The 17145-nt window shown below is 41.5% G+C and overlaps 1 protein-coding gene across 7 annotated transcripts in view; it reads right to left on the minus strand.

The window, feature by feature from the left end:
• LOC112252740 (fibroblast growth factor receptor 2) overlaps window positions 1-17145 on the minus strand; it is a 104479-nt gene that overhangs the window by 25464 nt on the left and 61870 nt on the right. For all 7 annotated transcript variants that reach the window (XM_024424253.2, XM_024424251.2, XM_024424250.2 and 4 more), the window contains 5 exons: window positions 16882-17024; window positions 10033-10154; window positions 9330-9440; window positions 4762-4952; window positions 3613-3735 (listed from right to left, as the gene is read on the minus strand). In XM_024424253.2, coding sequence (XP_024280021.1) covers window positions 3613-3735; window positions 4762-4952; window positions 9330-9440; window positions 10033-10154; window positions 16882-17024 — 690 coding nt within the window. The remainder of the gene's footprint in view (window positions 1-3612; window positions 3736-4761; window positions 4953-9329; window positions 9441-10032; window positions 10155-16881; window positions 17025-17145) is intronic.

Below are 17145 nucleotides of genomic sequence, written 5' to 3' on the forward strand. Positions count from 1 at the left end.
AACGACAGATTTGTACCTTGTCAGCTCGGGGGTTTGAACTCACAACCTTCCGGTTACTAGTCCAACGCTCTAACCACTAGGCTACCCTGCCACCCCATTTGATTTTATAGTGAGAAGAATATAATTAAACTTGAAGCTGAATAAAATAGAAAGAATGTTTTTTACATTCTGGAGCGAGTGGGCATATGAAGTGGCTATGTTGAGTGTAAAAGTGATAATTTGAAACAGGTCCTATACGCTAGATTTAAAGTTATTTGGCAACTTTGGTTGCGAATGACACAAACCTTAATGTCTTTTAGAAATCAAAACATATATGGGCTGCATGATGCGACTATAGGCTATCGATGATTTGAGAAAGTCGCAAAAAGTTGTGCGCTCTGTTCCTTGCCTCAGGTTGCACACGCTGTTCTCTCATCAAGTGTTATATATTTTCCCCAACAGACTTCTGTTTCAATTTAGAATGGCCCATTATCAAATGGGCAGGGGGTAAAGCCATGTCATCCGTGTGTACTCAACTAGCGACTAGAGCCCTCTTTTCAATCATGCGGGTAGGCTACTCTGGTTATTTCACTCCATGCATCAACCACTGTTTGAGGAGCATGCAGCCTCTCGCTGCGCGACAAGTGACGTTACGCCCAAACTCTGTATGCCATGGGCTCTCCAACCCTGTTTCTGCAACTACCCAGTCCCTAATTTGGGAAACCCAGTGAAATCTGTTTGGGATTTTTTTTAAATGTATTTTTAATTTGAACCTTTATCTATCTTTATCTAGGCAAGTCAATTAAGAAAAAATTATTTACAATGACTGCCTACCACGGACGACGCTGGGCCAATTGTGCGCCGCCCTATGGGACTCTCAATCACGGCTGGATGTGATGCAGTGAAGTCAAATAAAATGTTTTCACAACAAAACATATTTAATTTAACTGTTGACAGCCCCATCACTGTGCACTCAGGAAAGGAATGGAGGAAAGAGAGGAGATGGAAATGCTAAAGGTAATGTGTCAAATAAACATGTAGGTTAGCTCCGTAAACTGCCCTGCATCACCTCATATGTTCTCTCCCAGACTCATGGATATTAAGTTTGGAGCACAGCATAAGGAAACCAGTCCATCCAGTATGCATAATAATACACACTAAAATGCGATTACTAGAATTAATAAAAACCAATTATGAACCAAAGACTCCTTAAATCAGTTTTTTTTTCTGCTGTGTGTAACATATGCGGTAGGCTATGTATTGTATAACAGCACAATCATTTTAATTCAGGTTATTTTTTGGGCTTGGGCTATAATATGTGTAAGGCCATGTTTCCACTCAGTTTCGACCTGTTGTTGAACTTCTTTGTTCAAATTGATAAATCACCGTGAGGCGAGTCAACAAAAAAAAAGCAAGATCGCTGCAACTCCCCAATGAGCTTGGGAGGCGAAGGTCGAGTCATGCATCCTCCGAAACATGAACCGCCAAATCGTACTTCTTAACACCCGCCTGCTTAACCCGGAAGCCAGCAGCACCAATGTGTCGGAGTAAACACCGTTCACCTGACGATCGAGGTCAGCCTGCAGGCGCCCGGCCCGCCACAAGGAGTCGCTAGAGCGCGATTAGCCAAGTAAAGCCACTCCGGCCAAACCCTCACCAAACTCGGACGATGCTGGGCCAGTTGTGCGCCAACCTATAGGACTCCCGATCATGGCCGGTTGTGATACATTGCATTGAAGAGTGGTTAGAGACGAGCCCTGTGTGACCTGATGGTCGTTAGCCATGTCCAGAGTGCGGTCACGTGGAATTTGACTGCGGTCATGACTGCCGGTGTGGCGGTAATAAGGTCACCGCAACAGACCTAGTTAACCTCAGTGCAGTACTTATTTAATTTAAAATAACAAATGTACTGTATATGTTAGCATGTTTTTTTACACTGGCTTTAGCCATAGAGGGAGCAGGCCAGCCAAGGCAACTGTTGCGTAGCAACAACTACTGACCACAAACCCACAACTGACAAGGTACAAATCTGTCGTTTTGCCCCTGAACAAGGCAGTTAACCCAATGTTCCCTGGTAGGCCGTCATTGTAAATAAGAATTTGTTCCTAACTGACTTGCCTAGTTAAATAAATAATAAAACAGACAACTACTGAACAACACAACTAATGACCAACCACATAAATACTAACCAGTTTAAGACTAGGGATCTCCCCGACCAAAAATAATCTTGGTCGACCTAAAGCCGTTTGTTCTTTAGACCAATCAATTGGTCAAATTATTTAAAAGTGTATTTTTTTATATAGATACACCCTGCATTGTGCCGTCATTGTAAATAAGAATGTCTTCTTAATTGACTTGCCTAGTTAAATAAAGGTTAAATAAAAAATAAAACATTTGGGAGGAGCATGGCGATGTGGTACAGAGCTCGCTTTTGCCTCTGCATGCCTCTGGAGGCTCTGCAATTGCGTCACACCCTCCATATGTAGTCTCTGACCACATTTTCGGATCAAGCATAAATTGGGGTTTAGCCTAGGCCTCCGCAATGGATTTGTTTACTGAGATGGGCGTAAATATATATATTTGTTACTGCTCAACTAAAACATTCAAGGTCGACCAACAGCCTAACAACCAAACAATAGACCAGTTGACTAATTGGGGTCAGAATACATTAGCATACATTAGCATAACATCACCAAACCCACTTTCTCATGTTCAGGCTATCCTAAATAAAAAATATTTTAACATTTTAGGAACTGTAATAATACACATTTCCATTGAAAAACTCCACAACATTCACTATTGAACTGTTCAAGCTAGAGGCACCAAACCAACTCTCACATGTTCAAGCTATTCTAACTTCAAATTCGTTAACTTTTATGAACTACAATTATACACATTTGCATAACAAATACAATTAAAACAATTTTAATCCCACTTTATAACACAACAAAATGTGGAAAAAGTCAAGGGGTGTGAATATTTCCTGAAGTCACTTTAGCTAAATAAATTCGCTAGATTTTGTTTGTGTACTGCCATATGTTAATAACATAGCTATGTTTGTCACTGGTATGGGCTAGTAAATATCCTAAAACAAGCTAAAACCGGGGAGAAGGAAGAGAGAATTCCATTTCTGTTCCATCTGCTGCTTGCTTGCTAATGTTCATTCATATGTATTTCCACATGTAATAACATTTCTATTCTATAAAGATTGTTGTGACTATTGTAGAAAAATCCTCACAGTTGTTGTTTATAGTAAAAAGTGAAGTGCCATTTACAGCTTACTGTGTACAGTAGGCTACAGGCAATACATGTATGTTCCTCCACCATGTGAGTTTACAAAAATTACAATCTTGTGTTTGGGGCTTTCCGGCAGTCTTCGTGGATTTTATATGCAGGGAGCATAGATTGTACAATTGTAAACTAACAAATCATTTTTAACATTAAAACCCATGTACAGTATATTAGTTCATATACAGCACCAACTACATACATATCTGTTACGGTCCATTATCGACTACCTGGACTTTTAACAGAATTTAAATGGAATTGACCCCAAACTCTGTCACATACACCCCCTCACAACACCACAGAACACTAACTTACACACAGAATAGCATGCCCCCAAATACTCACGTTAGTTGTCTTTTTATAGTAATCAATGTTGTGGACGTCTCTGGCCAGGCCAAAGTCTGCAATCTTCATAAAGTTGCTTTCTGTGACCAGGACATTCCTCGCTGCTAGATCTCTATGTATACACTGGATGGAGAGAAGGAGATAAAATAGGAGAAGGGGAGAAAAGATAACAGTGGTAATTGTGAAAGGGCAGGGGTGGATGGAGAGGAGAGAAAAAGGTTAAAAAAGCAGAAGAGGGTAGAAGAAGAGAGGAAAACCAGTGGAAAGATTGGGAAAAGGAGAAGAGAACATGATACAGTTACTTCATTGTGCAAATAAATACATATATGCAAATGCTAAAATACAAACAAGCGATGCTAATAAATGCTTTTATGCTTTATACGTGTAGTAACCCAAAAACACACATTCAACTAACCACATGCTACCTAATATACCATGACGACATTGCACATGCATGAGAAACAAGCCTGAATCTGAAAACTATTTTTGACATACATAAGTTGTTTTGTGTGCCTAGGTGTGCATGTGTGTCTCTGTGCATGACTGCTTGCCAGAGTGTGTGTGTGTGTGTGTGTGTATGTGTGTGTCTTAACATACTCTGTGATTGTATGCTCTAGCCTCTGACAGATTCCTCTAGTGAGAGGGAGCGTGATGGAGTGTTGGGCTATGTGCCCATTCCCTGTTGTGAAAAATATATTCTTCAGTTGTCTGCACAGAAAGGCTTTGTGTGATAGCGAGAGACAATGCTGGGATTTGGACAGAGGGCTAGAGATGTGTTTTTAGGAGACAATATTCCCACAATGATAAACACACACTTTTTACACAACCACCTTTAGCTATAAAGCCCTATCACAAAGGCCCAGTGAAATATTTTGGGGCGGCAGAGTAGCCTAGTGGTTAGAGCGTTGGATTAGTAACTGGAAGGTTGCAAGTTCAAACCCCCGAGCTGACAAGGTACAAATCTGTCGTTCTGCCCCTGAACAGGCAATTAACCCACTGTTCCTAGGCCGTCATTGAAAATAAGAATTTGCTCTTAACTGACTTGCCTAGTTAAATAAAGGTTACATTTTTTTTTAAATGTAATGGAAGTCTGTCTACCAAGCAGAATGGTGAGAATGAACATGGTGTGTTTGTGTGTGGTGTGTGCACCTTCTGCGAGGCCAGATATTCCATGCCCCGTGCCACCTGGTAGGTACAGGAGACCAGGTCCTTGAAGGCGAGCTGTTCATCTGAGCAGCGGTTAATATCGTAGGAGTACTCCATGCCAGGGGGCCTGCGGGCACGTAGGTACTCCCTCAGGTTCCCTTTAGAGGCATACTCCACTATCACATACAGAGGGCCTGACACACACACACAGAAAGAGAGACACACTCATTTAGGACTCAACCACACTGACTGACCACTGCTTTCCAAAGTGGGTAGGAGAGAAGTAACCGAGTCAAGCAGGGATTTTGGGCATCAGGATTTAAATGTTGACTGAAACAATTTGTGGGGGACAGTGGCAAACATGGACTAATGACAAATATATGGGAGGGTAGAGTTCTGTTCAACACTATATTCATTGTAGGTGTGTGGGAGAGAACTTGGCAACTCTACTCTAGCAATACATTTCGGTGTGTGAGCATGAGCGTTTTTTCTTGTTTCTCATTTCACCACAATGGAACCAAAGGACGTATTTGGGTGTTTTGGGAGCATTGTTCGTGTTTATTAATGGCCACCAAATGATTTGATATTGAGATAAAAACGGCTGCATTGGACCATTAAAGGAGTAGTTCACTTCCTTATTGTAAGTGATGCAATTCCAAACTTTATTCCAAACTTTATCCACAGCGTTATATTTCATTTTTTTGGACTCAAGCGATACATTTTCTTGTGAGATAATCCACCTCAGAGCATGTACGTGTTTTCTCGTGCTAATTGTGGTGATATGAGAAACCGGAGAACGAGGAATGAGGAATGAGGAAGTCTATTGCGGGTGGGGTCATTTTTTCAAAACCAAGTGAAATCGTCTCCCAAAAAGTCTGGAACCTTCTATAACATGCCCTTTACATCAAAAAAGTGAACCAGTCCTTTAACCTTTTTGGGATAAGGGGCAGCATTTTCACTTTTGGATGAATAGCATGCCCAGAGTGAACTGCCTCCTACACTGTCCCAGATGCTAATATTTGCATTTATTAGTAGTATTGGATAGAAAACACTCTGAAATTTCTACAACTGTTTGAATGATGTATGTGAGTATAACAGAACTCATATGGCAGGAGAAAACCTGAGATACATCCAACTAGGAAGTGGGAAATCTGAGGTTTGTAGTTTTTCAACTCAGCCCCCATTGAAGATACAGGGTGAAATTAGTTATGTTTCACTTCCCAAGGCTTCCACTAGATGTCAACAGTATTTAGAACCTGCTTTGAGGATTATACTCTAAAGGAGGGGCTCATAAGGGCTCTTTGAGTGAGTGGTCTGGCATAGTGCCACAGCCTCGGTCTGGCGCGCTCACGTGAAAGGTAGCTACGTTCCACTTAATTTGAACAGACAAAGGAATTGTCCGGTTGGAACATTAATGAAGTTTTATGTTAAAAATATCCTAAAGATTGATTCCATACTAAGGTTGGCATGTTTCTACGGGCTGTAACGGAACTTTTTGAACATTTTGTCCGACGTTCAGCTCGACCTGAACGCGCTTTTGGATTTGTTTACCAAACGCCCTAACAAAAGAAGATATTCGGACATAACTGATGGACATTATCAAACAAATCAAAACATTTACGGTGGAACTGGGATTCCTGGGAGTGCATTCAAAGATCATCAAAGATAAGTGAATATTTAAAATGCTATTTCTGAGTAATGTTGACTACCCAATATGGCGGGTATCTTTTTGGCTGCTTTGTTGCCTAAAGGCTGTACTCAGATTATTGCATGGTTTGCTTTCTCCGTAAAGTTTTTTTGAAATGTGGTTGCATTAAGGAGACGTTTATCTAAAGTTCCATGTATAATAATCATATCATTATCAATGTTTATTATGAGTATTTCTGTAAATTGATATGGCTCTCTGCAATATCACCGCATGTTTTAGAACTACTGAACGCGCCAATGTAAACTCAGATTTTTTTATATGAACTTTATCAAACAAAACATACATGTATTGTGTAACATGAAGTCCCATGAGTGTCATCTGATGAAGATCATTAAAGGTTAGTGATTCATTCTCTCTATTTCTGATTTTTGTGACTCCTGTCTTTGGCTGGAAAAAATGGCTGTGTTTTTCTGTGGCTTGGTGGTGACCTAACATAATCGTTTGTGGTGCTTTCACTGTACATCCTTTTTGAAATCAGACACTGTGGCTGGATTAACGAGAATTTTATCTTTAAAATGGTGTAAAATACTTGTATGCTTGAGGAATTTTAATTATGTGATTTTTGTTGTTTTGAATTTGGGGCCCTGCACTTTCACTGGCTGTGGTTCCGACTAGACAGGTTAAAGGGATAATCCACCTCAGAAATAAAATCATGAAACTTGATTTGGTGAAAGCCTATGTTCTATCAGTGGTTAAAATAACAATTTCCCCCATGATTTAACTTCTAAGTGCTCTGTCTATGAAATCAGGAAATCGTGTAGGAACGCGTCATAGCTACATGGTTCTTGTCAGTGGAGATAGTGTGTTATCCCTATCACATTTCATAATACTTTTAAAACAGTCCAGTCCAGATTGCCAATAGACGGTAAGGGCATACTTGTCTTGAATACGTGCATCTGTTTATTATCATAACAAAGTATACATTTCACTTATATGTGCTCAATCTAAACAGTGTACCTAATTTTTCCAACTCAGTTTCTCCTTAAAGTTACATCTTGCAATGCACCCTGTGTGTTTGTGGGAAATGCGGGACAGGGCCATTGTTGACATATCAACATACTCTGCACTCGCTCTGGGGCAGAGACAAACTGCAAGTTGAACTCGTTGAGAGACTCCTACCCTTACAAAAATGTACCATGGTAGTACAATGAAAAAAATAAAAATGGCATGGTACTATAATGTTTTTTTGGTCACTACCATGGCAGGAAAATACCATGGTACTGTTGCAATACAATGGTATTTTGCTGCCTGGTAGTGAACCAAAAAACATTATAGTATCATGCTATTTTATTCATTGTAATATCATGGCAGGAAAATATCATGGTATTTGTACCAATACCATTGTATTTTCCTGCCATGGTAGTGACCACAAAAACATTCTATATTTAAAAAAAAATACCATTGTCTTGTACTAGCAGCATGTAGTGAAACACAAAAGCATGGTAGTTGTTTACAATGCATTATGATGGTCTGTGTCCCAACGTTTTTCAGGTAAAACGACCAGAAACAGTAATATATGGTACTCACAAAATGCAACATTTACTACTCACTCTGCAATGGCAAAGCGTAGGCCTAGTACCCTCTTAAACCCCTTTAGCTCAATGTGAAAAACCACAACACATTGTCTGGTAGTGTAGTGTACCCTCTTAAACCTTGGGACCTGAATAAGGTATGGTGAGAAGAATGAAGGGAGTCTGAAACCTTAGATTTTTTCGATAGTTTATCTGGTGCTTCTCTCTTCAATACAGGTTTCAGTTGGCTCTCCATCATTCAACTGACTTGACTACTCTTATACAGTTCTAAATAGCCAATATACTAAAAAAAATATTTGTAAAAAGGTATTATCATCTTATCACATAGATACATTTTCAAAATCTAAATATTTAGTTTATATGGTGCTTCTCTCTTCAGTTGGCTTTCTCGTTCAACTGACTTACTAACTAGGCATATACAGAAAGTACTACCCCTTTTTTACACTAACTATTTCCCTTTTTCTTTTGATGTTACAGACAAACTAGGACCAACAATAGTAGCCTGACTTTATCAGAAACTTGTCCACACTGGTATATAAATTAATCAATATAATACCAAACAACCTCTTTTTACCTTGGGAGGTTTATTTATTTAATGCATTATACTGCCACAATTAATAAAGATGGTACCTTATGATAATTATTGTTACCATTTATCATAATTGTGCGTTATGGTATAATGTATAATGCAGGTTAAAACCATGGTATTTCAATGATCCATATCTACCATGGTATAAATTATGCAATACCATGGTATTACTTAAGTGCATGGCAGTACCATAATACTTCAAATCTAAAACCGTGGTACATCTCCATGATTCAGATTTATACCATGGTACTATTTAGGTACAATGGCAATACCATAGTAGTACCATCATACCTCAAAGCCAAAACCATGGTACATTTCCATGATTCAGACTATGGGATGGTATAAGTGAAAGTATCATATTAGTACCAGGATATGAATGAAAGTATCCATAGTAGTATCATAGAAAAATATACCAAGGGTAAATTGATCGTCCAGTTTGTTGATGCCATTTTACTGCTAGCTAGCTCCACATGCTGATATTGACTTTGGTATTATTGTGTGTAGCTATGTTTGCTAGCTAGCTAGCTAGCCAGCCGGCCCAGAGAGAATTGCATTGTGGGTTTTTTAGTAGACTTGAGCTGGAACAGATTTACACAATGATTTTCACATTTTGCTAACAACGTTGTTATAACGGCAAAAGGAAAGATTAGTTCACAAAAAATATTTGTTTTCGCACTGTTAATCATACGAATTTGTGGTTTTGGGTGGATTGTCCCTTTAAGGTAAAGCCCCTCATACTCACCATCTTGTGTACAGGCCCCTAGTAGGTTGATGATGTTCTTGTGTTTCCCAATCATCTTCATCATCTCCATCTCTGACACAAGGTCAGATAGGTCTTTCTCTGTAGCATCGTCTGGAGGGGGAAACAAGTCATCATTATACTGTTGAGGACAAAACAGACACACATTTTTTTTTTTTAATCACACACACACAAACGTATTCATGCATAGAGACAAGCACACGCACACACACTACCCACATCTCTTTCCCCATAACCCAGGACGTCCCAGCCCGTCTGTCCTACAGTCCAAGCAGACAAGCTTAATCTGTGCCGTTATTAAGCATGTTTCACTGACAGTGGTGGTCTAGATTACATTATAGCAGTTTGACTACTAAACACAGGCCTCTATTCTTTCAGCAGTCAGGGAATTTAAAAGACATTCAGTCAATCTGAAGTTATTGTCTCCAGCAGCACATGAGTCTCTGTTTCATGGGTCTGATCGAGGCGACCAGTCAGTCAGACACAATGGCATTGGATTTATTCCGCTGTCAGCACCATTACCTGGGCCCCCAAGCCCCACCTCGACAACCCCTACATACAGGTACACACACACGTATGCACATATAGCCAGTGTATGTAGTGTACATAAGACATAAATAAGTAAAAACACCCATGTACACACCCCAGCCACAACATACACCCCAACCCACACACTCACACGTACCTTTCAGCATCTTCACGGCCACTGTGATGGCCTCCTTCGGCTTGTCCTTATCGATGCCTAACGCTTCAGCCATCACCACCTGGCCAAAGCAGCCCTCGCCCAACGGCTTGCCCAGAGTCAACCTGTAGAGGAGAAAAGGGGAAACGTTAAAGAAACAGTTCATGTTCAAACACCTGAGTCCTATTCGAGAGAGAAAAGAGAGTGACAGAGAGAGAACAAGAGAGCGAGATTGAGAAAGCAATTGCAAGACGGAGATAAAGAGAACGAGAAAGAGAGGTAAACAGAGAGCGAACAGGCACTAGGCCAGCGTTTTCCACGCTCCTCTCTCTCTCGCTCTCTCTGCCACTTCCTCTCCATTTCCATCAGGTTGTGTGAGTGCTTAATTGGCTCGATGTGGTGGCAGTGGACTGTGCCAGGGTGGTAGGGACATAATGCCCTGATACAGGATTGATCTGATAACATCAGATTCATTAATAAGTGCATCGATGACCACATCTTCATAGTGACCGTACGTATCCCAACCAGAAGCCATGGATTACTCGCAACATCCATACTGAGCTAAAGGCTAGAGCTGACGCTTTCAAGGAGGGACATTAATCCGGACGTCTATGTGAAACCCCACTACGACCTCTGCCGAAACATCAAACAGGCAAAGCATCAATACTAGACTAAGAACGAATCCTGCTACGCCGGTTCTGACACTATCTGTTCTGCAAACTATCACGGATTACAAAGGGAAACCCAGCGGCGAGAAGCCTACCAGACTTCTATTGAGTTTATTTACATTTTTTTTAGAGGGACAGTGCATATTTATCAATGTTTCAGTAAAAGTGCTGGTTTTAGCCAGCCAGTAGATTTTCAACCCCAGTCCCTGGGCAGGTTATTAAAAACAATTACAATAACAATCCAGACAATCAGCAGTGAGCACATTCAGAGCAACATAGGACAAGCGACACGTAGCATGCAGACAGAGCAATAGCACAAAAAGCAACAAAACAAAATACATAAAAGCAACAGTGTTTCCACACCTAACAAGCTATGCTCGCTTTGAGGTAAGCAATACTTAACCATGTATGAGAGCACCAGCTGCTCCGGATGACAGTGTGATCTCGCTTTCCGATGTAATACCTTTAAACAGGTTAACAATCACAAGGTTAACAACCTCTCTCTGACCCAGTCGGTAATACCAACTTGTTTCATGCATACCACCATAGTCCACGTGCCCAAGAACGCCAAGGTAACCTGCCTAAATGACTATCGCCACGTTGCACTAACATCTATAGCCAAGGAATTCGCTGAAAGACTGGTCATAGCTCACATCAGCACCATCCTGCCAGACACCCACTCCAATTCGCATACCACCCCAACAGATCCACAGATGACGCAATTTCTATTTCACTCCACACTGCCCTCTCCCACCTGGACAAAAGGAATACCCATGTGAGAATGTTGTTCATTGACTACAGCTCATTCAACACCATAGTCCCCTCCAAACTCATCACCAAGCTCAGGTTCCTGGGACCAAACACCTCCCTCTACAACTGAATCCTGGACTTCCTGACAGGCCTCCCCAGGTGGTGAGGGTAGGCAACAGCCTATCCGACATGCTGACCATCAACATGGAGGCCCCTCAGGGGTGGGTGTTTAGCCCCGTCCTCTACTCCCTGTTCACCCATGACTACGTTGCCACGCACGACTCCAACACCATCAAGTTCTCTGACGACTTGACGGTGGTAGGACTGATCACCAATGACAATGAGGCAGCCTATAGGTAGGAGGTCAGAGACCTGACAGTGTGCCAGGACAACAATCTCTCCCTCAACGTCAGCAAGACAAAGGAGCTAATCGTGGACTACAGGAAAAGAGGTGTGACCATGCCTCCATCCACATCGATGGGGCTGTAGTGGAGCGGATCAAGAGCTTCAAGTTCCGCTGTGTCCACATCACTAAGGAATTAACATGTTTCACATTAGGGCTGTGACAATCATGGAATTACAGGTGTCAATGACTGGCGTGGCATATGTACACAGTCATTGACCTAACTGACAGCCAACAGGGGGCACACAACATTAGTGCATATAGACAATGGAAAAACATTATCGCATATGGGCCTAACTGTCTTGCTCATAGACTCAGGTTTTGGGAAGCAAATTTTCACCATAAAAAATATAAAGCAGTCCAAGCATCATCACATTTGCAGGCTTATGTAAGATCACACTAGAAATAGTCAGCTGAGTAAATTTGATAGTTATAACTTAGGCTAATAAATCGCAAAAAATTCAATCACCAATCAATACTGTTCGCTCAATTAAGTTGAGAATTTAGATAACGAAAAGACTAGTGTTTTAATTGTCTTCTCCTTACATCAATAGCCAATTGCTATCCAAACTAAGTTTTCCCACGATTGTATTTTGAAATATTGCGATATGCCTGGCTGTGCCTGTCATTCACTGACATTTGCAACTTAACAATCATCTATTTGATTTAAAACAATCCACAGCTTTTTTAAGAAGCTAAGGATCCTCTGATCCTCCAAATAATGGTTTCTTGTGTAGTACCCTATTTTAATATGATTTTATATACAGTTGAAGTCGGAAGTTTACATACACTTAGGTTGGAGTCATTAAAACTCGTTTTTCAACCACTCAACAAATTTCTTGTTTACAAACTATAGTTTTGGAAAGTCAGTTAGGACATCTACTTCGTGCATGACACAAGTCATTTTTCCAACAATTGTTTTTACAGACAGATTATTTCACTTATAATTCACTGTATCACAATACCAGGTGGTCAGAAGTTTACATACACAAAGTTGACTGTGCCTTTAAACAGCTTGGAAAATTCCAGAAAATGATGTCATGGATTTAGAAGCTTCTGATAGGCTAATTGACATCATTTGAGTCAATTGGAGGTGTACCTGTGGATGTATTTCAAGGCCTACCTTCAAACTCACTGCCTGTCATGCACAAAGTAGATGTCCTAACGAACTTGCCAAAACTATAGCTTGTTAACAAGACATTTGTGGAGTGGTTGAAAAACGAGTTTTAATTTCTCCAACCTAAGTGTATGTAAACTTTCGACTTCAACTGTAAATCTAAGTAAGTCTAAGTAAGTCACGCATAAAATTCTGGAAAACTTTGTTAGAGAAAGGTCTGAATAGCTACACATAGAATTTCTAATAGCTCTCCTTTACACACACACACACACACACACACACACACACACACACACACACACACACACACACACACACACACACACACACACACACACACACACACACACACACACACACACACACCCCCCCTAGACCAAGCCCCACACACTCCACACCACTATTACTCATGGTCACAACACCTCCCTGACCTATGACTCTTTGGTCATAGATTGACCCTCTGATCTTAGTTTGATTGAAAGGTGGTGGCCCCGCCCCTGCAGCCCAGTCTTGCGGCTGTCTAAACATTCACACTGGCTCAGGGGCCTGAGGCCAGCACCCCATCACAGAAACACAATCCCTATTCTGTCCACATACATGCTTCCCAACTACCCCACCCCTAGCTCAATGGCACCCATTCTGCACTGGCCCACCACACATAATCAATGTTATTTTTCCTTTCACGCCACCACAAACGTTAGCATTCCTGAATGTTGTGCATTCACAACACGGCCCCTGAGGCACTTGGGAATGACAGAGGAGGAGCGGAGGGGGACAGAAATGAATGAAAGAGAGAGAGAGAGAGAGAGAGAGAGAGAGAGAGAAAAGCTTGAGAGAGACACACACACACACACAGACAGAAAGAGAGAGAGAGAGAAAGGGCTCAACTGAGCATGCTAAGGAGAACATTTTGAATTTTCGCAAAACGTTTGCATTCCATCCATAACTCACACAGCACAAACAGTTCCTTTCATTGGCACATCAATTACATTTGCTAGAACTGACTTGGTCACTTTTATTGCCATGCAACAATTCTACTAGTGCGCAAACAGACAATCCCGAGTACAGAAAAGAACACATGAGAAATGCTTTTCAGAGATAAGGGAATTCTTCTGGGAATGCTTTTGATCCTCTACTGTTAAATATTCACACTAACATGGCTTGGCCTTACACCACATGCGAAGGCATGTTAATAACCAAAGAGCCAGAGTGTGCTTTACGGCCTGGGTTTTCCATATTGTTTAACAACAAAAGACCTCACCACAGCTAAATCACTACAGTGCATTCGGGAAGTATTCAGACCCCTTTTTCCACATTTTTTTTTACGTTACAGCCTTAGTCTAAAATGGATTCACACATTTTGTTTTATCAATCTACACACAATACCCCATAATGGCAAAGCGAAAACAGGTTTGTTGAAGTGTTTGCAAATATATAAAGAAATACCTTATTTAAATATGTATTCAGACCCTTTGCTATGAGACTCAAAATTGAGCTCAGGTGCATCCTGTTTCCATTGATCATCCTTGAGATGTTTCTACAACTTGATTGGAGTCCACCTGTGGTAAATTCAATTGATTGGGCTTGATTTGGAAAAGTATAGACACATGCCTATATAAGGTCCCACAGTTGACAGTGCATGTCAGAACAAAAACCAAGCCATGAGGTCGAAAGAATTGTGGAAAAAGTGTGGAGACAGGATTGTGTCGAGACACAGACCTGGGGAAAAGTACCAGAACATTTATGCAGCATTTAAGGTCCCCAAGAACACAGCGGCCTCCATCATTTGTAAGTGGAAGAAGTTTGGAACCACCAAGGCTCTTCCTAGAGCTGGCCGCCTGGCCAAACTGAGCAATCGGGGGAGGGCCTTGATGAGGGAGGTGACCAAGAACCCAATGGTCACCCTGACAGAGCTCCAGAGTTCCTCTGTGGAGATGGGAGGACCTTCCAGAAGGATAACCATCTCTGCAGCTCTCCACCAATCAGGCCTTTATGGTAAAGTGACCAGTTGGAAGCCACTCCTCAGTAAAAGGCACATGACAGCCCACTTGAAATTTGCCAAAAGACACCTAAAGGACTCTGAGACCATGAGAAACAAGATTCTCTGGTCTGATGACACCAAGATTGAACTCCTTGGCCTGAATGCCAAGTGTCACGTCTGGAGGAAACCTGGCACCATCCCTACGGTGAAGCATGGTGGTGGCAGCAAAATGTGTGAATCCATTTTTGAATAAGGCTGTAACGTAACAAAATGTTGAAACGGTCAAGGGGTCTGAATACTTTTCCGAATGCACTCCATGTATAAGTGTTGTGTCCCTAAGCCTGACACTTTCCACTGAAGCTGACTGAGGCCATTAGTTCAACTCGTAGGGACTAACTGTTCTGGTATGAGGCAAAGCAAACAGTCACAGCACAAACAGACAGACTATAGCCATGACATACACACACAGTAGGGATGTGATACATGGAAACATTTTGTTAATGTTTAAACAGTAATGTTTTATCGGTTTTCCGTTAAAACAATGAGACAAATGCATAAAACTCCATGTGAATTCACAAACCAGACGATCTACATCGCGTTTCCCGAGGAGAGAAAGAGAAAATTTATGGTGTTGCTGCTCTTGCTTTTCAGCTAGCGTCTCTCGGTTTGATGCAGTCAAGACAGGTACTATGTATTCAGATGAGATGATAAATACCAAGCAATTAGTAAGTCTACCAGCGCGAGTCCACTTGGTTGCTATCTCTCCCCCCCTTCCTGCTCCCCTCGTCACTCACAGATGCACACCGCACGGCCCCTCCCTCGCTCCCTGCTTGAGCTTCTCTTTCCTTCCTGCATTACATCTCTGGTTAATAAACTAGCTAAAATAATCAAATGGATCCTCCTAATATTCCAGCATTGTTGTTTGGGTTATTTGTTTGTTTTTGTATTTTCCCCTTTATGATGAGGACCTGTTAGTGGTAGTTTTGTGATAACTGCAACAACTAACATTGTTTTTATAGGCAAAAAAAAAAGTACAATCCCAATTTTGTTTAAACTTTTTCAACACGGGTTCCTGATCATTAGGCTCAACATTTGAAAACATTTTGCAATGGAAAACAAAAATTAGGGTTGCATATTGGACAAGTCCAGGTTGTCCCTTCCTCTTTCAGTCCCTCATTCTTCTGTTTTGTGCCTAATGAACACTACCCTGGTACAGTGTAGTACTCAGAAATGACTCATTATTCTTTATCACAGTCATAGCCATTACTCACTGGTTAATCATTACAGATAATAAACCATGTTCAATGGTGCTTAATGGTATATTACACCAGACAACAATAGTGCCTCATGTAACAGCCTGCCGATACAATCAGTTAGCTAAATGTTTGCATTATACCATGATGGGGGGGGGGTAATCTGCTACTATAATGCATATAGTTAGGAGACAATTAAGTAAGGAGCAACTTTCACTTTAAATTGCGAAAACACTGCCTCATGCTCTTCCAAATGGGACCCTGCACTGAATTCATTTCTGGGGGTGTTTGAAGTTAGGTAGAAATACTGTCCATTCCAACTGAGCAAAAACCTCACTGACTGCAGCTTACAACAGTATGCAGCCAGCCTTGGGCCTCACCGATTCTCAGAGAAATACCTGAGGGTAAAGCCACTGTAGGCCACATTCCAGGGGGTCTGTGAAGCAGTCAAGCAACACAAATTAACCAATGATTGAAAGACAAAATGTCCTATGTTGCAGTCTCACATTGAGTCAGGCAGTGATGTAGTTACTGACGTGGCAAGCACGTATGTAGGCGTTGCGGGAGTTTGCTGAGCGCCTGCTATGTAGGAAGCCTGAAATGCAGCCATACCGATGAGGTGCCACACCCTATACCCCCCCCTCCCTATTCCTACTTCGGTTACTGTCTCTGTCCCTCACCTGTCTCTGGAGAACTCCCAGCGTGGGTCCTCAGGGAGGTCATACTCTGGGATGGGGTCGTCGTGGCCAGCCGAGCTGCGTCGTGTAGTGATGCGGACCAACGGAGTGCTGGAGTTCATCGAGGAGCTGGAGTCATTTGACACCTGTAGGAGACGGATTGGCTGATCACCTGTCTCGATACACGGGTCATATTAAAAAAAGGAGTGTAGGTGTGTGTGTGCACGTGTCTCCATAACTAAAGATCAAATGATACCGATATGGATT

Source organism: Oncorhynchus tshawytscha, linkage group LG06, assembly GCF_018296145.1.
Source record: "Oncorhynchus tshawytscha isolate Ot180627B linkage group LG06, Otsh_v2.0, whole genome shotgun sequence".
NCBI lineage: Eukaryota > Metazoa > Chordata > Actinopteri > Salmoniformes > Salmonidae > Oncorhynchus > Oncorhynchus tshawytscha.